Genomic DNA, 22,808 nt, shown 5'->3' on the forward strand with positions numbered 1-22,808 from the left:
TGGCGAAGGTGGGTTCGCCGCTGTTGAGTGGCGTCCAGCCCACCTCTTCCAACCAGTCCGCCACTCGGACCCCCACTGGGTCTGGCTCGAGGCAGGAGCCATCCCACCACGGGTGGTGGCCGTTGAAGTCACCGACGATGATGGTCTCGTCGTCGCTTGGGAGGAGCCTGGGGTCGAACCGATCTACACGGTCGTCATCCGTCGCCCTGATGGGAGGGCGGTAGAGGTTGATGATGTTTAGGGGATGGGGGCCCAGAAGCCGGACCCCACAGAGCTCTGTTGAGTCGTCCGTCGCCGCCAGGAAGCCGCCGCTCAGGACATCGAAGTGTAGCCCCGCACGGATGTAGAGCGCCACATCTCCACCCTTCACGACGGACGCACCGGTCGATCTGCCACGCGCCCTGCGCACCACCACAGGAGGTTGGAATCCGGGAATGTTCGGCACGGTCTTGGAGAGTTGAGCCTCCTGCACCGCCACTACGTCTGCTTTTACCGCGGGTAGCCAGCTTCCGAGCTCTCGCACCTTGGTACGTAGCCCCTCCGCGTTCCATGACACGACTGTCACGTGGCTTCTCCTGGCCCGCCTGCGTCTGTAGCGGCGATTCTTGACGCTGCGCCGTCCTCCAGATCCTCCGCCGTGGTTGCTCCCTCCGCCGGTCTCGGAGGGGGGCGTGGCTGGCGCGTTAATCATTCAGCGGGCCGGGGGCCGTGCGACGCACGGCTCCCGGGCCCGTAGGGCATTGCTCGCTGCCCTGGCGACGGTCGCTCCCCAGTGACGAGTAGGTAGACGGGGAGACTCGGAGCGGGTCCGGAAGCGGCGAAGACCGCGACCAGACGAGGAAGGGGCGAGTTGAGGTCCGTTTCGTTTTCCCGGCGGCGGTGTCCAGCCGTCGCCGGTGGCCCGAGGGCCACACCCCCCACCGCGTGAAGGCGAACCTCTCCGGGGGGCAGGTAGCCGAGTCGGGGCAGCGTGCGCTGACCCAAGCCGGGGCCGCAGCTTTGGGCGCGGTCTACCGCATCCCCGCGGGCAGCCCCGGGCTATCACATGACACCGGGAGGACGCGCGGCCCCGGCTTGGGTCAACGCACGCTGCCCCGACTCGGCTACCTCACGTAACCGGGGCCCTGGCTTTGGGCGCGGTCTACCGCACCACCTAACAGGCGTGTTCGAAACCGCAGGAGATGATGATGAACGGGTTTATCGAAACTTGATTGGATGAGCATATCGGTAATAGCGATTTCAGTGTGTGCATTTATTGTTCATAGTGGTGTGAAATGTGGTTGGGGTACGACCGACAACCCGTCGGGGCGAATTTCGCACTGGGGTACTCAAAATTTGAAGAATTTAAGACGTTTCCATGAGTTTTGAAGGTATGGATAAGTTCTAAAAATCCGGTTCTCCTTATCTGGGCCATTAACTCCATACGGTCCAGGAAAGCTGGCACACTACCTTTAACCCGCGCCCCAGTGGCGGTCTCGGCCAACTTCGCCCTAGTGAGGGGGGGCATATGTTACCACCCGCCTCTAACTCAAAAACTAAGAGGGCTAGAAAGACGCGGTAAAAAGCAGTCGATAGCTCTCAATACGTACGTTTGAAAGTATTTCGGTCACTTTTCACCTTAGAGCAATATTGGGGTCACCAGAGGTCATCAAAGGTCAAAATTTGCCAATTGTCATTATATTTTTCAGAAAACATGCCGCTATCTCAGGAACTATGATAGCTAGAAAAACGCATGGAAAAGCAATCGATAGCTTTTGAACTCTTCTTTTGAAAAGGTCATTATCAATATTGTCCTCAGGTCAACGGTTTAGCCTCCAGAGGGCAAAAACTCCAAAAATAGCTGTTTTTGCGAAAAGTGTTTTTCGACAATAACTTTCGACTACAAAAAGCCACGACATTTCTATTGCCAGAATCGTGTTCCCCTCACCGAGACGCGTCGAATGAACTATATTTTGACCTTGAAAGGTCAACTTAAAAATTTGACCTCAGGTCAAGGTCATGACCTGACCGGAAAAGGTCATGTTGCATATCAGTCGATGCGTCTCAACAAGACAAACACAATGAAACCATCCCCAGCGTTCTATCTCTTCCCAATCGCGAGTTATTGGCAAAAAACTGTTTGTAGCCTCAAATGACCTCGGATGACCTTTCTAGAGGCTATCAGCAAAAATGACACCTTGGTCATCACGAGTGGACTAAATCATTGTGATTCTGAAATATTTGGACTGTTCCTATGCGTACACACGGATCTAGAGGCATTTTCATTTTTCTCCATTGACTTGTAATGGAAAGGTCATGCCACTGACCTGACCTTAGGTCACGGATATAAAAAATCCGAGATATACAAATTGTAGGCTCCCATAACAGCATGCAATCCACCAAGTTTAAAACCTTTCTGACAAACACTGCAGGCTGGACATGATTGCAAACTTTTTTTAAGGCTTGGTCAGTTAACTTGACCTGGTGACCTGACCTGACATGACCTGGGGTCAAAAATTTCACACATTGTCCAAAATTGATGTACCAAAAGCTACCCCAAGCGGCGCGGCGCTACGCGCCGCGGTTTTTTATTCACACGCGAAAAACGCGACAGGGTGGTAACATATGCCCCCCCCCCCCCACTGGGGCGAAGGTTAACATTAGTTTTGAGTTGAGATAGCCAAGTTTGCGGCCAGGCTCAGAAACCACCATTTATCCGGGTCGCAACCCCCGCAGCTTTATAGTGTTCAAGAAATTTCTTCCTTTTACTTGCAGGGTGGGACCAGCGTGGTCCCTATCTCTTAACCATTACGGGAATCTGATGACGTCATCAGGCTTTCGAACGTCCGTTAAATGTTTGACTAAAACGTTTTGTAGCACGCGGTGGTATATGCTGCTTTGCGCGCAACAAATGCCGCACTTTCAAATAAAGTCGCTATGAACAGCGGAGATCCCAAAAAGTAAACAAAAGTAAAAGTCTAATATCTTGAAAACCGGTGAATATTTTTCGATGAAATTTGGTAGATATTCGTTTTTGCTCTTTCTGAACCGAGCGACATCACTTTCATGCCAATTCATTAACTTTTTTGAAGGTGGGAGGGTCCCTTTAACTGACCGTCTGTGCCCGGCCACCGTGTGATCGCCTGCGCCCCGCTGCTCACTGTCCGCCGGTGCCCGACTCTTGACTGACCGCCTGTGTCCCGTCGCCGTCGCAGGTGGATTTGCCAGTATTGCCCGCTGAGTTTCGAGTCAGCCTCCACCCTCAACCTGCACACGCTGGCCCACGCCGCCGAGGACCTGGAGGATTCGGCGCCGACCGCCGACGAGCCCCTCCACTGCCCGGAGTGTAACAAGGTGCGTCAAACACCGGGAACGATTCAGCGGCTAATCGATTTAATGAGCATACGCCCACGAAGCGTTCTCATGCATTTATATACAAATTACGTTTTAAATATTGAACAAGATGAAGGAACTCGCCCATTTTACATGAACTGCACCTGAGTATGCTGTCATGAACCCCACAGCCCGTCCATTGCAAGTCTTCATTAACAGTATCGTTAATTTTCCCTCACAGGAGTTTGTGTCTCGGGACGAATTAATCACCCACGTGGCCTCTCACGGCACTGAGCCTGAGAGAGCCGCCGAGGAGGACGTCTACATTGACCCGATAGACGAGAACCGACCCTACCGGTGCCACCCCTGCGGACGGAGCTTCACTCATGAGGAGTGGCTCAAGGTGAGATGGGAGGGTGGGGCTATCCAGGCTCGGGAAGCCTCGAGCTGCTTTCGTCTTGGGAGATTGGCGATAATAATGGTTATTGTAACTTTACTGGTAAACTTCAGAAAGAATGGATTTGAAGTGTTGCGGCTGTTTATGCATGTGCATTTATATTGTGAGAGCATATTTTCTGTCGCAACTTTTCACGCACATTCTCCGAACCATGCATTTCAAGTGATCAAAACACGTGCAAAGTGATTCAGGTGCTTTAACTCCGTTCTTTCTTGGGTTTGCCAGACTATAGGTCTCTATCCGAAATATTAGGTGCTTAGCCGTTTGTGATCATGTGCCCCTGAAGGCGTGTGACATCCTCACGTTTGCACAGCCTTGCTCTTTACCGGGCACTAGGCATCTTCTGACCTCTTCATTGGGATAAACGTTTCTAGCGGCGCTCTATTTACGATTTATCAGACGTTGGTATTCTATTCTGACACCGATTCCCGTTCTCTGCCCCCAGCGCCACCTGCAGTCCCACATTCCTGACGAGGAGAAGCCACTGGCGTGTGGAACCTGTGACCGGCGCTTCGCCAGCGTCACGGCGCTACAGTGCCACCGGCGCGTACACTCGGCAGCGGCGCGGCGCTTCCAGTGTCCCCTCTGCCGGGCCATGTTCGAGCAGGTCACCGCGCTTCGGCAGCACGTCAGGGTGAGGAGGACGGGACTGGATGGGGTGCGGTGTCGGTGTGGCGGGAGGAACGGGGGGAAAATGGAGCATGGACTGGCAGGGAGGATGTCGGAATGTTTGGGTGGGATAGGCGTGAACTGAGAAGTATGGGAAAAATGATTGGATCAGAGACTAACGTGTACTGATGTTGATATTGGGTTCAAAGATTACCAGATGTCTATGATGTATACTATTACAGGTTTTGACAGCATCGACATATTTTCCAGACGCATGCGACCAACGGCAAGTACATCTGCCCACACTGTGAGAAGACGTTCGACGGGTATATGACCATCCGAAAACACATCCGGTCGTTCCACAACGAACGGGTGTTCGTCTGCTCGCTCTGCTACAAACTCTGCCAGTCCACCGATAAACTCAAACAGCACATGCTCAAGTGAGTTGGGAATGCAAGCTGAGGTGGTTGCGGGCGGGAGCGAATCGTGCTTAGATGACACTTCTTTCGGTTTCGAGTGGTTCGTCTCTGGCCTGTGCGGTCGCCCAGAATGGTTGAGAACTTCAACAAGAGATCGCACAGTGCTGTTGTTAGAGTGCAGCAGAGCAAAGAAGCGAGCGGTCCATTGGATATTGTAATTAACCAACTGGTTTTCGGGTATGTGATTGGTTGTTTTTGTTATTGTTTTCCATTCACCCAGCTAGTTTATAAATTGTTACACTCCCAACTCCATATCGACAGGCACTCAGACCACCGCGAGTTCCTGTGCTCCGAGTGTGGGAAGCAGTTCAAGCGGAAGGACAAGCTGAAGGAGCACATCAAGCGGCTACACTCGGTAGATCGGAAACCGCCTCCCGAGCGGAAACCGCGAAAAAAGAAAAAGGCCCCGAAGGAAACACAATTACAGCCAAAGGTACGAAAGTGTTCTGTATATTATGTTCAACAGTGACATCCAAGAACAGAATGTCCGCGATCGAAAACTGTGGGGGGGGGGGGGGATTGGTGAGTAGATGAATGAATGAATGAGTGAATGAAATAGTCTCAAGGCGACTTACGATGAGAGCTCTGTGGTGCTAGTAAAGAACGTGCATATGTCTTACCAGATGGGCTGCGTACCCTGCCCACCTGACTCACTAAGCGCCTGTGTATGGTTATCGGCAGGTGCCTCCCACCGACTACCACCGCTTCATCTACAAGTGTCACAAGTGCAAACTGGGCTTCAAGCGGCGCGGCATGCTGGTTAACCACCTGGCAAAGCGACACCCAGGCATGGGACCCGAACAGGTGGGTTCAGCGCTGGGCGGTGGTACTTACAGCGATTCTGCGCTAACGTGTCTGGTCAATGCTGGTTAGGCATAATCTGCGAGCATCTACACGAAATACTCTAGTTTTTCTTGTCACTAGGTATAGTGACGGTCTTTAGCTTGGCGAGGGGGCTAAAAAGCTCGCTTTTGCTTTCCCCACACTCACACACCTAGTTCTGAGTCAATGAAGCAATATATGACAGTGTAACGGCCTCCGGGCCTCAGGTGATTTTTAACCCCCAACCCCCGACTTTGAGGAGGAATGGTTGGTTATGGGCGCCATATAGCCTCGTTGCTGGTGCGCCCTAAAACACCAAATCATCATCTTATGACGGTGTAAGACCATAATGTAATAATTTTGTGACCATTTTGACGTCCTGATCTTTCCAGGTACCGGAGCTCATGCTTCCAATCCTCAAAACGACCAAAGACTTTTACTGCCAGTACTGCTACAAGACCTACAAGAGCAGCTCGAAGCGGAAGGCGCACATCCTGAAGATCCACCCCGGCGCAGAGCTGCCTGTCAGCTGCCGAGGTGCGGCCAGGCTTCCACTGGTAAGTGGGAAATACTCTGGAAGCTGCGGCTGGTGAAGGGTGTAATGGGGTCCTTCCTTGATTTGCTGAGTGGTTTCGAACTTCCTCCGTTCGTATTTGTGTTTGTGACGTGCGTGGCCCACGCACCCACACAGCTTTGGTGGTGTCGGAATTATTAATTGTGAATGTTAAAATTCGAATTCATATTTGCTTTCATCGTGACGTGACGTGACTCAGTCCGCATCTCAATCGGTTCGCATATTTACTTTGATCAGGCTGTGAGCTGGCGGTGAGCTGCTGATGCGAGCTGGCAATTAGTGCATCTGCTGATAATTTCTCTCTTCTTGACTTAACCCTCCTTTGCGTGACCTACACAGGGTGACAGCGCGGACCAGACCAGCTACTCTCAGACGGTCGGCAGCGTCACGATGTCGCCACACGCTTGCAGCTGGTGTCACAAACAGTACGCGTCGCGCGCCAAGCTGCTGCAGCACCAGCGCAGCAAACATCCCGACCTGATGCCCACCGATAGCCAGAAACCGCGCCAGACGTCCCGCACCAGCAGTCGGAGGGCAGCGGCCAGAGCCGAGCTTGCCGGTTAGTCGATGTTTGATATTGCGACTCCCGCGGTATTTGATGGTTGGTAATACCACTCATGTGAGCAACTTCATGAGAGCGTTGCCTTGGTCTCAATTTTGTTGAGCGTTGAGAAGTATCTTGAAGCGTGACTGTTGACTGCACGTAGGCGTGTGGTTTGTAGAGTTTGACCGACGCGTCGATATTTAGGCTAATTCCACATCATTACCGGATCTTTTCACAGACAACTCCGTCGCGGATGGACGCGAAATGGCAAAATCAACTAATTGTGGTCGGCGCGCATAGACAAGACTCCGTTGCTGCACTCACAATTCGTTTGCCAGTACATGTGTAATGTGTATCTTAACCCGCGCGGGGCTGGGGGGGGGGGGGTAAATTTTACCCCCCCTCGCGAATTTTTGCGATATCTCAAAAACGGCGGCGCGCAGCGCCGCCAAATTTTCAGTACCTTTTCTTACATCAATTTGACACGTTCCCTGAAAATTTGAGCGAAATCTGTCGGACAATTTTTGAGAAATTGACGTTTTAGTGACGTCATGTTCGCCATTTTCGCCTCAAAAACGGCAAAAGTTCAAACGCCGCTAACATCTTCATTTTTAAAGGAATCAAGACGTAACAAAAAAGGTTATACGTAATTTTACTTTGTCTTTCAAATGGCTATCTCGGTTTTTTGAAAATTTTGGATTTTGGCCTAAATTTTTTCAAAAAACTGACTTTTTTGGGAAAACCATTATAAAATCCAAAATTTTGAGTCTATCGAAAAAACCGGAATATATGTCAGAGAAGTGGTCTATGTGCACCTACATACCAAATTTTAGAAGAATCGGTTCAAAAAGGTGGGAGTTATTCAAAATTTTATGACGTCACGACACACAAAATTTTTGAAAAATGACTTTTTTGGAAGTTCTAGACCTCGTACGGAAACAAAAATAGCACCATTCGATTTGCCGTGAAAAACTGCATCAGATAGACACCTTTTTAGGCCTTAACAACCAACTTCAAAATTTGACCTCACTTGACCTGACCTTGACCTGACCTCGACCTGAAATTCATCCAGAGGTGGTCCATATCACTTATTGAGTATGCCTATTGAATTCTATGAGTAAAATGACCCATAAAACATGTGTCGCACATGCCCTTTTCTATATTTTGTTTTTTGGTGACCTGACCTGACCTGACCTGACCTTCACCTTGACCTCTGAATGATATTGTATGCAACGAATATTGTCTTGGTAGCCTAAGAACACGTTTTGGGCGATCAGTCTCAGTCCATGACTCCATTCTTCGGCAACTACGGTGCAAGGCCGATACTGTAGAAACTTGCAATTTGTACCCTTGACCTGACCTTGACCTTGACCTCAAACTTTAAATTAAGTACATGTTTTTAGTAGTTCGTGATGAGAGCTTTCGATTGGCGTTTGAATTTTTCAAATCGGACCATTAGTTCGGGAGATAACAGGGGGGGTAAAATTTACCCCCCCCAGCCCCGCGCGTTCGGCTGGAGACCCCAGCCCCGCGCGGGTTAAGGTACAGAGCTTGCCTTTGAACTGACCGACCTTTTTCCGTCTTCCACAGCCGAGATGGAGTCATCAGAGAGTGAGGACGCCATCCTGTCTGTGGCCGCCGAGGAGCCTCCCGCCCCCACCCCGGCCTCCGCCGCGCCTGTGTCTCTGGCAGCCGCTGTCCCTGTGCCGGTACCGGTGCCTCTGGCGGGACCGGTATCGGTGGTGGCCCCGGCCGAGCTGCACGCCGCCCAGCCACTGCTGGTGCAGGCCGCCCACCCGGCGCTCATTCAGGAAGCCGGACAGGTTAGTGACACAGGGAATCGCCACCCACCGGACTGTGATATGGGTAGTAGGTTTCTAGAATGGTGATCAACTGTAGATCTCCATACTGGTTACGTTGTTTGTTGTTCGGCGTTATGGACAATGCGATAACTACTGCTAATCTCAGATGACTTAAGTGTCCCGTGTTAAGTTTAAAGGTAGTGTGCCACCTTCCAATGATTTCCCATTTTATTTTTCCTAGGATAAGAAGCTTCTGTTTTTACCTAATATCGCAAAAAAAATCAAAAATGGGCCTAAAATAGTGCTTTTTTCGCCTAAAAGTTTATCGGTTTTTCGATATGTATAACAACTGTAGTGGACTGACCTGCAAACAGGCGTCGGCAACAATCGCGAATGCGGCGCACATGTGACAATAAGCAAAGGTCATTATAGAGTTACGACGTACGGGAATGAGTTATCAGCTGTCTAATCGTAGACAACACAATGTCGAATTTAAACTGTAAGCCTGTATTGGTATTGTTTCTTTAATTTGGCTGTCGAACATTAATTTATGGTTTGAAATATTATTTTATGTAAAATAACTGATATGAAACAGCCGTCTCTAAAGTTATGACCCCATCTCACCACATGAAAGTGGCAGAAATGACAATGATCAGCTGACGCATTTTTCTTGGCCGAAGTCAGAGCGCGCGGCCCGACGCAGGCCCGACGCACCACCACCGCACCACAAAGTATGAGCAGAAGCCGCGCCCAAAGCCAGGGCCCCAGTAACGTGAGGTAGCCGAGTCGGGGCAGCGTGCGCTGACCCAAGCCGGGGCCGCGGCTTTGGGCGCGGTCTACCGCATCCCCGCGGGCAGCCCCGGGCTATCACATGATACCGGGAGGACGCGCGGCCCCGGCTTGGGTCAGCGCACGCTGCCCCGACTCGGCTACCTCACGTTACCGGGGCCCTGGCTTTGGGCGCGGTCTACCGCACCACCTATCAGGCGTGTTCGAAACCGCAGGAGATGATGATGAACGGGTTTATCGAAACTTGATTGGATGAGCCTATCGGTAATAGCGATTTCAGTGTGTGCATTTATTGTTCATAGTGGTGTGAAATGTGGTTGGGGTACGACCGACAACCCGTCGGGGCGAATTTCGCACTGGGGTACTCAAAATTTGAAGAATTTAAGACGTTTCCATGAGTTTTGAAGGTATGGATAAGTTCTAAAAATCCGGTTCTCCTTATCTGGGCCATTAACTCCATACGGTCCAGGAAAGCTGGCACACTACCTTTAAAGGTAGTGTGCCACCTTTGAAAGATTTCCCATTTTATTTTTCCTAGGATAAGAAGCTTCTGTTTTTACCTAATATCGCAAAAAAAAATCAAAAATGGGCCTGAAATAGTGCCTTTTTCGCCTAAAAGTTTTTCGGTTTTTAGATATGTATAACAACTGTAGTGGGCTCACCTGCAAACAGGCGTCGGGCAACAATCGCGAATGCGGCGCACTTGTGACAATAAGCAAAGGTCATTATAGTGTTACGACCATACGACGTACGGGAATGAGTTATCAGCTGTCTAATCGTAGACAACACAATGTCGAGCCTTAAACTGTAAGCCCGTATTGGTATTGTTTCTTTTATTTGGCTGTCGAACATTATTTATGGTTTGAAATATGATTTTATGTAAAATAATTGATATGAAAAAGCCGTCTTATAAGTTATGACCCCATTTCACCACACGCAAGTGGCAGAAATGACAATGATCAGCTGACGCATTTTTCTTGGCCGAAGTCAGAGCGCGCGGCCCGACGCACCACGCGTATTTGGAAATTCCGACCTCGACGAGCATCAGAAGCCACCTAACAGGCGTGTTCGAAACCGCAGGAGATGATGATGAACGGGTTTATCGAAACTTGATTGGATGAGCATATCGGTAATAGCGATTTCAGTGTGTGCATTTATTGTTCATAGTGGTGTGAAATGTGGTTGGGGTACGACCGACAACCCGTCGGGGCGAATTTCGCACTGGGGTACTCAAAATTTGAAGAATTTAAGACGTTTCCATGAGTTTTGAAGGTATGGATAAGTTCTAAAAATTCGGTTCTCCTTATCTGGGCCATTAACTCCATACGGTCCAGGAAAGCTGGCACACTACCTTTAAGTGTCTCCGTCCCGTCTCTCAGACCACGAGCTCCGTTCCATCTCCCCTCTCTGTCCGTGTCTATCTGTGCATGACTACCCCTCATCCTCTACCTACTTCCGTCTGACACCCAGTAGCGGCGGAACACCTTCAATTAAGGGGGGGGGGGCACTGCTGACTTTTGGTCCCATTCTTTCCATGCAACGCCCATAGGGCTAATGTTAAAATGCCAAAATCAAATGGGCACGGTGCCCCGGTGCCCTCCCCGTTCCGCCGCCTATGCTGACACCATCTCTGACCGTCTCCCTCCCGTCCTTCGCAGCTGGAACAGGCCGATCTCCTCGGTGCCGGTATGGAACTCCACTCGCTCGACTACCGACTCTGCCAGCCGGCAGGCGCCGCGACCTCCGGTGAGCTGTGTCGGGTGTGGACGGTCCACAGCACCAGGTAATGCAGGCCTGTCCGGCTAGTGGCTGCAGCTTAACGATGAGCAGTGAGGCTGGTGGGATTTGTGTTAGCTGGCTAGACGCTACAGATCTGGCACACACTGGCGGAGAAATGTGCGGAGATCTTCAAGTGTCGCTGGTCCGTCTGCCGTCTCAATTTTCTGAGAATCACAGCTAGATTGGGGACCCTACAACGGGGCTGTTCGGTGCAATCCTCAAACAAAGGATGAAGACGAAGGTGAAGTGGAGCGCTCTGCGTCTGCGAGGGGGTCTCACTCAGCAGGCGTTGCCTCTTACTGAAGGTCCAGCCCGATTCGAAGTGGGAAATGGAAACAGTCAGTTACTGGACTCACTCGATCGTAACCACTGCCGATGGGTTTCGATTGTTGGTGCCTATCGGGACACCGAGGCACACAGACGGACACTCAGTCACACACCTCGCCCTGTGCTCAGTTCTCGATGCTCGGTTAGGCCGAGTAACTTTTTTTGGCGGTTAGGGAGAGTGGGCCCCATATTATCAGGTCTCAGTGAGATTATTCGACACGACTAAAGGCATTTTTGACAGTTTCGATTGAGAGTGGCTGCTCCAAATTTTGTTCTTTGTCGGCTTCTTTTTATCATTTTTCTCATCCGTGCATTGGTGATACAATTTACTATCATTTGTCCAGAGCAATGATAGAGGAGCGGTGATGGGGGCCGCAACGTGACCAATGACCATGACTGTAGTTAGGCGATAATGATATGGCGATCAGTGATATGTGTGAACAGAGGTGGTTTCGGATCTCCTTTCTGGCCGTACAAACGTACCAACTCGGTCTCGGTCACTCAAATATACATACTGCATGCATGACGTGTTAGCTGATTTTGAGTCAATGTGTTTATGTGACTGTCTTGTCTGATTTGACTTAATGTGTTTGGCCAAGTGTAGTGGCCAGTGCTCCCTGTGTACGACGTGAATCAACTTACGCGTCACGATGGGAAGCTATGGTGTCCTGTGTCTTATTTTGTTGTGTCCGACATGGCAGTCACGTTATGGTAACTGCCCTGCGATATATTGTGTGGGAAGATAGAAAGGTATCTGTCTGTGTCTATGCGAGGTCATTTGTTTTCTACTGCCAGCTTATTTGGTGTGTTGTTTGTCCCAAATGCAACTGTGAAAATATACCGGATGACTACGAGCATCCCTGTGCCGGACAACGTTTGTCAAATTATCAATACTGACGACTTAGAGGCTCACATTTTTTCCGTGACTCCCCTCCTTGGGACAAGCTTGGATGGGGGGGGGGGGGGGCTCACAGTCCCCGTTGGTAGACAGGATGAATGGCAATCCTGTTCAGCACAATTTAAACTTGTTGGTGGATGTGTGATGTTTTGACGTGCGTATAATCACGAAAACCTGTCCTTCTCGTGCGATTCTCGTTTTTCGGATTTGATGGGCATTCGGCATCTTTGCTCTGCGTCATCTATCGAATAGTGTGAGCTGTTAATGATTTTATCGCGACCGTTCGACGTGCTTGCACATCCAGACTGGAGTGGACTCGGTTTAAACTGTATTAACCATTCATATGAGGTGTATTCTATCAGCTAGCACATCCATTGTCTTACGCAACATGTCTTAGGTGATGTCGCCTCGCGCTCCATCATATAGGGGCAAACGTGTTTGTCCGACTAAGCAGCGGACCACGTGTACAACTGCGGGGCGTCCACCCAGCCCCCGAATAATCACACTCTCATTCACTCAATGTACGAACGTCTCTAACGCTGCCTCGCGTACCACAACCGACAACGCATCCATCTATGTCATCTGAACTGCGCCGGCAGCACGTTCGGTCAGAAATAACGCCTACCTCGGAATGAATGATATGGAGTATGCGACTGGGAGCCCTACAGGGGCCCGGCTCTGCCAGCTCTCTCAACAACACGGCAACAACACGCGCTGACGGCGCCAGTAACAACCAGGGGGCGGCCGCGGGCGCGACGCTCATCGTGACTAGAAGGGCCGGGCGGGCGGCGCGGCCCGCTAGGGGGCCACTACGTGCGCGGTGACTAGGGTACTCATTCGGTGGGCCGTGCTCAGTGGCGGCTCCGCGGAGCCTTCTGTACAGACTATGGCAGCCGATTCACGATCCGCGCCCAGTATCTGACGCTCTGTTTTCCTCTGTGCTCTCTCCTCGTCCGCTGGGTTTCTGTACGTCTACTCGAGCTGCTCTAGGAAGCTGGGTAGTCGGAAGTACTCGGGGACGTTCTCGTCGAGCCGCGCAATCACCTTGTAGATGGCCTTCTTCCAGCTGGGCTCGGCGTCTTTGCCGGCCTGCAGGGCGCGGAAGAACTCGCGCAGCGCCGCCTCGGCCACGAACGGAAAGTTTGTCGGAATCTGAAATGAAGCCATGGAGAACGTTATACTTCACTGTGCTCACATGGACAAAGTGCTAAAATTTGCCGCCTGGCGGGGACTTTTTGAAACATCAATCTCCGGTCAGTGAAAGGTTCAGTAAGTTCGATTGCTCAGTAACGAACTACTCGATGCGTGCAAATCGTTTCGAGGAAACCAAAAATATCCAACAGCCAACCCAAATCAGTCAGTCCTTTACTCCGTGATTAGATCTGTCACGGTATATACAATTGGTCACGCATTCGCGGCATCCCATCCAGCACGTTTACCTCGATGTGGTTGTTCCGGTTGTAGTGCAGGTTGAGCACTCGGAGCAGCTCACAGTCGGCCGTCACAGTGAGCTCCTCCGCCTGTTTCACTCCCTCGCTCAGCGCCTGGCGAGCGTACTTCTCCATCTGAATGTAGAAAAACTCCCTGTAGAGGGAAGGAGAAAAGTCGAGGTCAGTTGATCGGTCGGTTCGCTCGAACTGCATGGGACGAATATATGCGGTAACTGTTGCAGGTATAGAAATGTCTGCTGATCTGATACGGGGCGTGACATGATGTGTGCGTCGCTGAACTGACCTGGGTCACGTCTGATTAGTTCGGCTGTCCTGAACGAGTCGTGTTTAACTTCTGGTCGCCGCTGATCCGACTGAGTCATGCCTAGCGTCAGAACCACGGGGCCCCATCTGTCGCCTACCGTCGCCGACTCGGCCGACTCGAGCGGGGGGGGGGGGGGGCGGGCACCGAGCGACAGCGGATCATTCCGGGCCGCTGCGCTCCACGGCGTGCCGTAAAAAGACGCAACGAAAGTGAAATGAAATGTCATGCCCAAAGTATGGTAATTGGCGTCGCTCCGGCGGTGGGCCGGGTGCCGCCAAGGCGCTGTACTTTCGCCGTCGGAGTTGTCCAATTGGTGTGGTGCTAGCGTCACGCGGCTCACGGCCGTGACACCCTGTGACGCCACTACGTGACTATGTGACGGCAGAAAGGTGGCTGAGAGGGGAGCGCACGTGCTCGAGGGTAACACTGCTAAGAGCGAGCAAAGCCAGACAGTCTTGGCGTCCGGTTAGGAATTTAAGCTGGCCGGTATTTAGTCCTTCATGACTGTCGGGTAAATGTATTTTGCTCTTGTCTGTATTATGTATGACCATGTCTTTTGCTGTCTGTATGAGAATTCAATTATCTAGAGATCACACAATCATTATGCGGTGTTTGACCACTACAGGGAACACTGACTGTTGGCCGTTAGGTACAGAGCTGTGACCCACGTGTGATCTCAAACGATAAGACAGCCGGCACCTGAACCTTTCACCAAGGGAAGACGCTTACCCTACCGAGCTCGGACACTTGTGGTAACAAAGTAACGACACACATGTGCCTCTGGTAGTCAGCCCTGACAGAACACTTGACTACCGCTATTTCGTCTAGTCATCTAGTCAATTTGTCTAGTCAGACAAGTGCCTGTGGTAGTCAGCGGCCTGTCTCTGTACACTTGACAACTGTGATCCCGTCCAGTCATCGTCTGCCTATCTGAGATTGGTGCGACCCGACCCTTGGCTGAGTGGTGTGGCGAATAGGCACATTTCTGCAGATGTATGATTCTCGAAACTATCGAGCCCGCATGGCTCAAAAGACCTGAAACGAAGCCCCGCCAAGTTACATGATAATCGTTAATAAGTATGACATCTAAAACTAACGTACAAGCGACTCGGTCGGGAATTCGGCGACAAATAAAAGGTAGCTTGCAACAAGGTATTTTGGGAGCGTAGGGATATGCAGAGGTGCTCGATATTTGTTGACAGGAACGGGGGGGGGCGGAGAGGGGTGAGGGGACGGGTGACCTAGTTGTGACGAGGGCGATGAAAGTGGGACATTTGGTCTTTAAATCAGGAGAACCGTGCAGAGTTGACATTCGAGCCTCGTTTGAGTTAGGCACGGGGCGGGGGTGCCTAACCTGCGGAGTTTGAGATCTCACCGGAAGTTGCTGAACCACTTGACGAGCTGGGCCGTGTTGTTCTTGTTGAAGTTGATGTCGGGGAAGTACGATTTGAGGATGGACGAGCTCGGGTAGCGTGACCAGAAGAACATCAGCTTGGCCTTCCGCAGGTGCATCGGCGTCAGCGTCGACGAGTGCTCCGAGGCGAGCGACAGGCCCGAGCGAGCTGTGGAAGGAAGGGCAGGGGTTGACGTCAAACGACAAATCATTGACAGAGACACGGTGTGGCTGGAGGGGAGGGGGTATTAATGAATCAGCGTCTATCGCTGGCAACACCTCACATTTGGTAATTCATTGTAAAGTTTCTTTTCTTAATTATCTAATAAAACAATAAGATAAAAACAAGCATGGCAGTGCGAAAAACGTGCGTTGTTTCGAGGTCATACGCCGCCCCACATGCTAGGATGACTCGGTCAAACAAATCAAACGCGATCGATCGCCGGCCGCCAGCCGTAACTGGGCCACCGGACGCTGTGCTTACCGTCAATGCGGCTGGAGAATGCCGCCAGCGACGACCGCTGTCCGTCGTAGCCGCTCTCGAGCGAGTTGCAGTCGGAGCGGTCTGGCGTATCACGTCTGTAGCCGAGACTGTCTGAGGGTGAGCGGCGGCCTCCGGCCAGCAGCGCCGGATGCAGCAGGCCCGGGCTGGGCGAGCCGCGCCGCTCACCGCTCGTGGGCCGCTGGTAGTGCGGATAGCCGGCAAAGAAGTGCGACTCCTGCAGGCTCGGGTTGGGGATGGCCACCGAGGTGGGCAGCGAGCTGGGTAGTAGGTGCGGCGGCGGCGGCGGCACAGACCCGAACGGGTGACCGGGCGGAGACTCGGGGCGGCCGTCGTCCAGCCGGCCTCCCGGACGGCCCGCCGCCCGCGTGTCCGTCACCTTATGACGCTTCTTCTTGGGTGTCATCACCAGGCTGAGAGGACCCTCGTCAGCCTCCTGCTGCTGCTGCTCCTGTTGCTGTTGCTGTTGCTGTTGCTGTTGCTGTTGTTGCATCGACTCCCTGAGCGCCTGGAGGCTGTAGGGCAGCGCGCCAGCCCCGCTGTACACTGGACTCCCCAGACCCCCTCCCAGTCCAGCAGGTCTGGAGCTCGGGAACAGGGGAGGCATGGTCGCTGGCGGCCGCAGACCACCTAGACCCGACAGACCAAACGGAGACAGACCATCGGGCGCACCGAACGGCGGTGACAGGCCGGGGAAGCGACCGCCGTGCATGCGCCGGAGGATCTCAGCGCGAGGCGAGCGTCGCTCCACGGGCGGCTCAGCCTCCTTCTTCCTCTGCTGAGCCCACTTGGAGACGATGGAGTCGATCAGGCCGGCTAGAGACTGGGTGAGCTCCACCTTGAGCGCGTCAGCGAGTCCCTCGACGTCGGGCGCCGCGGCGGCGCGCAGCAGACGACCCGGCAGCGGCTCGGAGCGGCGCTCGTTCTCCTTATTCCGTGGGTCGGCAGCCAGCACGCGGCGCGCATAGTCAAGGAAGCTACCGGCGGCCGCCTGTTCTGCCTCGATCTTATGCAGGGCCGGAACGGGACGCGTGGCGGCGTCATCGCGTGCCTTCTCGGGCGAGGGCTGCGGCGGCCGGCGTGACAAGTCCAGCTCTGCGCCAGGTTCCGGACGACGCTCCCCGTCACCACCCCCGCGGTACAGCTGGGCGTATCTCTCCTGCATCATCTCCAGCTGGCTCTGCACCGACTTCAGCTGGCTCTGGATCACGTCCTCCGACTCGGGCCGGTGACGTTTATCGGTAGGTGCCTCAGTGTCGGCGTCATCCTCGCTGCCATCGGCGCCGTCGGTGCCACCGTCACCCCGCGGACCCGTCTCATGCTGCACCGGCTGGTAGAGCTTCCTCTTCTTGCAGCCGTTGATGGGGGTGGGTGAACCCGCGCCGGGACGCATCCCTGAGACGATGCTCTCCAGACGGGACTTTTTCTCAGACTCGGCCGGCGAGGCGGGCGGCGAGTCGAGCAGCTCGTCGTGCTCTGTCTCTTCGTCTCCCTCCTCGTGTTCGTCGGGATCGTCGTCGGGCGGCTGCTGGCTGCTGTCGGCCTGCACCTCCGCCGACGGCTCGGCCGGAGAGCGCCGGCGCGGCTCGAGCTCGGGCGGCGGCGCGCCGACTGCGCCGCGCGCCAGGATGTCGCGCAGCAGCACGTTGTTGACGCCGGGCGCTCCGGCGAGTCGCTCCACCTGACTGACGCCCATCCCGGCGGCACAGTGAGCGCCCGCGGCCGCCAGCACTCCCGGAGACATCCAGCACACGGGACTGAAGGGCGCCACCGCACTGCCGCAGCCCGGGAACCACGGGCGCAGAGGAGAGAATGCAGCCACAGGCACCGGCAGGGGACCCCTCACCTCACCGGCGTCCACGCGCTGTCTGACGCGGCCGCGGCCCGACGGACACTTTTCTCCGAGCGCCGCGGCCGTCTCCTCCTCGGACGGTGACATCATCGCAGCGCGGCCCGTGATTGGCCAAGGCCGCCGCCCGCTCCTTCAGGCAGCCAGTGAGCGCGCTCGGGGGCGGGGCTAGTCTGCCGGCTGGAAGAAACAAAGAGTGAACGTGCGCTCGGCTGCGGCTGCCACCTGCCGCCCCGGCCGTCTGGTCACCTGGACTGGCGGCGCGTGCCACAAATCGATACACACACATACCCCTCCCCTCCCCGCCCCTCGCCGGCGGGACCAGCGGTAATTTATGCTAATGAGCGGTGCGGTCAAAGATCTCTGCGCTGACTGCGGGCAAGGAGGCGATAGTCGTTGACAGCTCGACACCATTTCACTGGAGTGAGTGAGTGACATAACTGTATATGACCCAGTTGCCCCCCTATCCCTCATGGGACCGGCACGGGGAGTCGACTGCGTTGGAGGCTGGGCGATGCCGCTGGGACCCGTTCCCATTTCGCAGCGTGGCATTTGTGGGTAGCCGCTGAGGTGGGGCAGTTATTAGCGGCTGAGCGCAATGATGGGTTGTTGGCCCAGCCAGGACGGCGTCAGTGTGTGCCGTTCGCCCAATTTCATACCACACCAAATGGGATCTGAGAAGATCATTTCGTCGATGAGAAACTGGATTGAATTGCCTTCGGCATAGACTTCGAAATTCATAGGGACGGCCGACAGGTACCTACCGATGGAACAGCCAAAACTCCTGAACTTACGCTTTTCGGTTCGGTGGTGTCACGTGGGTTACGAGTAACTTCCGTGACGTTACATGATTGCTTTACTCTGCTGAGGTCGGGCTAATTCATCTCTTTGACTGACTGGTGTGCTTCAGGTGAACTATGATGCAATCGTAATGTATTTGTCTTTAGAAATGGTAAAACATTCGGTAGGATAATCTCTCTGGCCCAGTTCGATCTCTGTTGGCTGATTTTTCGGCCCAGCACTCGCATCTCTCGTTTTCTCTTCCTGCCCGCGGCGGGTTCACGGGGCGCCGCCCCCGCCCCCGCCCTGGCCGCCGCCGCCGCCCTGGCCGCCGCCCTGCCGCAGGCGTGTCGCCGTGGGCGGACAGGGACACTCCCAGGTCACAGTTTCCGGCCGCCCGGGGAAAGGGGAGGGGCGGGGGAGCGGCGGACGTCCGGCCGCCACGCGCCGCCACCCAGGCCGGGCTTCTGCGCCGCCGGGGTCGCGCGGTTACGGCGGACGGCGGACACCCAAGACCGAGCGAGCCGTGGCGACGCGGCGGTCGTGTATTTACAACATTATCACAGGTCGGAAGTCGCAACTTGAGTTGAGAGGTCACGACAAAGCTCAGCAAAAGCATGGATCTAAAGTAATGATAATAATAATAATTATTATTATTATATAATGATAAATAGTTTATAAAAAAGTCGTAACCGGCCACCGGGTAGGAAGTGTTCAGGGGGTTCTGCTATTTTGCCGACCATGCTATTGGTTCTGTTGAGATATTATGCAATATCCTGCCTCTGGTGACATTTAGAACGAGAATCCCATCCCACCAGCTCATAAATGAGTTGCCTTGCGACAACCAGCCGACGCGATGGCTCGGCCGCCGTACCCCAGTTGCCGGGGAAGGCTCGACAGTTTAGGCTTGGGGAGGGGAGAGGCTGACGGTGATCGGACGGGCACTGCGCCGTGGCTGTCACTCGATCGGGGCTGATCTGATCTGATCTATGGCGTCACTCCACCCCAGGCCTCACTAGTGGTGTCAATCGGTTACCGAAAATTTCGGTTACCGAAAAGATATGCTGACCGATTTGGTAATCGGTCGGTCAGGCCCCCCAAAAATCGGACACTTTCGGTCACCCTGCCAGTGAAACCATTTTCAAAAAGAGAAAGTATTCCATTTTTGCCTAGTTAAAATGAAATTTATTGGGATGTTAATGATAGAGTTGCAAAATTTCCCCCAAATGCCAAATGCCACATTTTGGCAACCTCATTAGCCAACCCACCCAGCAGGCAGCAGCCACCCATTGTCCAACCACAACGACAAGCAGGCTGATTTTGACTCAGTTGGCCCCACAAGTACACACAATTTTGAAACTCTATTCCAGTCTAACTGTTAAAATTTCACCTGTAATCAAAGAAGTATTGCCTACAAAAATCATTATACAGTCATCAAAAATGCAAGGACAAAAATACCTTGAATTGGAATTACTGAAATGTGTTTCTGAAGACTGGACAGTTAGCACTTAGCACTTAGCAGTGATCACATTTACATTTCACAGGTGTTCTACTATCCCACATTCTCCTTAAATATTGCAGGTACCAACCAAATGTTTGAAATCTAGATGACCACAACATAAAAACATAGGAATCTTGACAAAAACTACATCGGCCCATGTCCGATTTCTGGAATCTTCCACATTCCAAACACAAGGAAGGATTTCGAAACAGATGCGCCATAACAGAGACTTTAAACCAGCTGATAAAGTTGCTGCAAAAAAAGTTTTGGGATGTTACATGCTGCCTCGTGAATTATTTTATTGATGTAAATGATCCAACACGATATTGAATTCTAATGAAATCAACATTGTAATGTAATTCACTACAAGAAAATTAATTTCCCTTCAATAATTCGACCAAAAGGGCATATAAATAAATATTACGTCATCAACATACATACATCCTTTCGTTACGGAAGAGAGGATCTTAAAAGTCAATCCTTGGTTCTTCTATTACTTTTTGCGCCACTTTGGCGCCACTTTGTAGGTATTAATTTTGTCTGCGTATTTTGTTTTCTTGTAAAGATAAGACAAACAAGAGATAAGACAAAGTGCCTGTGTAATGAATTTTCATTTCATTTTTGGGACAAAATTCAAGCTCAGAGCTACCTAATAGCTGCCTTTTCAGCTGGATTTTCAGTGTCAAATTATTTGTAGAGTATCTCAGACCAAATCTCAAGACTCAAGGCAAGTTTCCAAGCAGTTTTGATGTGTTTTGTGGTGTTTTGATTCCGCCTTTTCTCCTAGGGAATGTTGTCATGAACATACCTATTACCAACCATTTGACTATACTAATTGATCGTGCTTTTGCAACATGAATGAGCATTCTTCCCTACATAGACCACAGTAGATTCTTGACAATTCTTATCAACTAAATCTGTGAAATGCTGAGGTCCATGTGTTGCTATACCCTCAGCAATGTAACTTCTATCACAATATGTATTTTGCAGTGGCTAAGAATTGACTGAACTTGGACTGAAATGCCATTTCCCATTATTTTCCATCAGAATTTACCAAATATTTTAATTTTGGGGTAGAGTAATAGCAAATAGAAGTTCGGTCAAATTTCGGTCAAATTTTGGCTTGGGATGTAATCGGTCGGTATTCGGTCGGAATTTTTTCCCAAATTTTGGTTTCGGTCGGTATCGGTCAGACATTTTTTGGAAAATGACATCACTAGGCCTCACCCTGACGCGGCTCTCCCCCCACTGTCATGCTCAGGGCCAGACAGACTGGTGCCGTGATGCATCTCGGAGCAAAGGGAAGTCGATCAAAATAACGCCATTTTTCGTATTTTGATACGGATTCGACACGGCTTGTCGAATAATTAAAATTAATATACCGTTTTTACTGAAAATAATTACTCGCCAAGATTGGCATCTACGGTGGTCGCATCTGCGAGGCTTCCAGGCTATGCGAACAGGATCGGTGGGAAGAAAAATTCGCCATTTGAAGACAGACATTCGCTGCATTTTTGACATCAAATCTGTCCAATAGAGGCGCTGCTCGTTTAATTTCTGAGCTGAGGCTCGGTCGTCCTATTGTGCCCCCTGTTACTGCTCTGGCCGAAGGGTCACCTCTGACCCGGCCGTGGCTCCGCTGACGGCCTCTCGCCCGAGGCGCCGCGCCGCGCCGCAGCACGTCACGTGCGCACTGATTGACGCCGGCGTCACCGTGCCGCGTCAAAACCGTCGCCGCGGCGCCGCGCTGCGTGCCTAAGGTGACAGCTGTGATACGTGTCACCGCGGAGCCCAGGGCACGTTCGATTACTCAGAACGACGATCATTTGATAGGTAGGGGCAAATGTAACTAGGCACTGAACTTATAAGTATAGCACAACCATAAGTTTGTAGAGACTAGTAAGTCGTAGTGAAAGTAGTATAAGTCTTAAGTAAGTTACGTTATTTTTAGTGTTTTGCATTTTTTGGCTCTTGCTTTCAGAAAATACACAAAATAAAAAGATTGACCGAGAAAGGGTTGTAGCATGATCACCCTATTCCCTTCAGCTCCTCCCGGTTCCCCGCTAACCTGAGACGCCTAAAGTCGCACCGAAGTCGCTTATTATTCAAGTGCTCCACGACAGACTTGTCTGGGCTATCAGCGCACTTGAAGAAGTAAAAATGCTCCGGTAGCTTCTGCGATCAGAAGCGGAGCACAAAACAGCTGCAATGTGACGCAATGTCAATGTCTATCTGACGAAGTTACCGTTTGCTTTGGCGTATAAACGTATCCAGTTGCGAAATGTCGTTTTGTGGTTGCACCATTTCTATAACCGTCTCGTCAGCTGCCAACTCTATTGCATGCCAGTCGTGGCTACAGACGTAACGTTAAGACGCACATCTCGCGACCTTTGTCGCCCGTGAAATGATGAGGCAGATTACAGAACCCGGGTAATGCTAGCGACGAAGGTTCAGGCGCCTGAGGTCCGTACGTGGAACATGGCGCCGTTGAAACTCAGGGATCGGAGCGGGATGTCGACTGCGTTTCATGCATGGATGGCGTGTCAAATGCCAAAGCATTCTTAGGACTATTGCGATTTGACAGCTATTTTTGGGTAATCTGCTAATTTGTACCTACTGATGTTAGAAGTTATTCC

At 52.2% G+C, this 22,808-nt stretch overlaps 2 protein-coding genes across 3 annotated transcripts in view; one reads left to right on the plus strand and one right to left on the minus strand.

The window, feature by feature from the left end:
* The window catches only part of LOC122389954 (PR domain zinc finger protein 10-like), a 30,792-nt gene extending 18,425 nt beyond the window's left edge, over window positions 1-12,367 (plus strand). For both annotated transcript variants that reach the window (XM_043382469.1, XM_043382471.1), the window contains 10 exons: window positions 3,195-3,333; window positions 3,554-3,715; window positions 4,215-4,403; window positions 4,649-4,818; window positions 5,119-5,290; window positions 5,539-5,661; window positions 6,072-6,236; window positions 6,593-6,812; window positions 8,388-8,620; window positions 11,047-12,367. In XM_043382469.1, coding sequence (XP_043238404.1) covers window positions 3,195-3,333; window positions 3,554-3,715; window positions 4,215-4,403; window positions 4,649-4,818; window positions 5,119-5,290; window positions 5,539-5,661; window positions 6,072-6,236; window positions 6,593-6,812; window positions 8,388-8,620; window positions 11,047-11,175 — 1,702 coding nt within the window. In that variant the 3' untranslated portion in view covers window positions 11,176-12,367. The remainder of the gene's footprint in view (window positions 1-3,194; window positions 3,334-3,553; window positions 3,716-4,214; window positions 4,404-4,648; window positions 4,819-5,118; window positions 5,291-5,538; window positions 5,662-6,071; window positions 6,237-6,592; window positions 6,813-8,387; window positions 8,621-11,046) is intronic.
* A 340-nt stretch (window positions 12,368-12,707) lies between these two features.
* LOC122389960 (homeobox protein prospero-like) lies at window positions 12,708-17,999 on the minus strand. Its single transcript, XM_043382496.1, has 4 exons — window positions 16,025-17,999; window positions 15,523-15,709; window positions 13,832-13,976; window positions 12,708-13,544 (listed from the first exon to the last, which is right to left on the minus strand). The coding sequence occupies exons 1-4, from the start codon at window positions 17,982-17,984 to the stop codon at window positions 13,365-13,367; spliced, it is 2,472 nt and encodes an 823-aa protein (XP_043238431.1). The 5' UTR covers window positions 17,985-17,999; the 3' UTR covers window positions 12,708-13,364.
* Between the last annotated feature and the right edge of the window lie 4,809 nt (window positions 18,000-22,808).

The sequence above is a fragment of the Amphibalanus amphitrite genome, unplaced genomic scaffold (assembly GCF_019059575.1).
Source record: "Amphibalanus amphitrite isolate SeventyFive unplaced genomic scaffold, NRLGWU_Aamphi_draft 000377F_arrow, whole genome shotgun sequence".
Classification (NCBI taxonomy): Eukaryota; Metazoa; Arthropoda; class Thecostraca; order Balanomorpha; family Balanidae; genus Amphibalanus; species Amphibalanus amphitrite.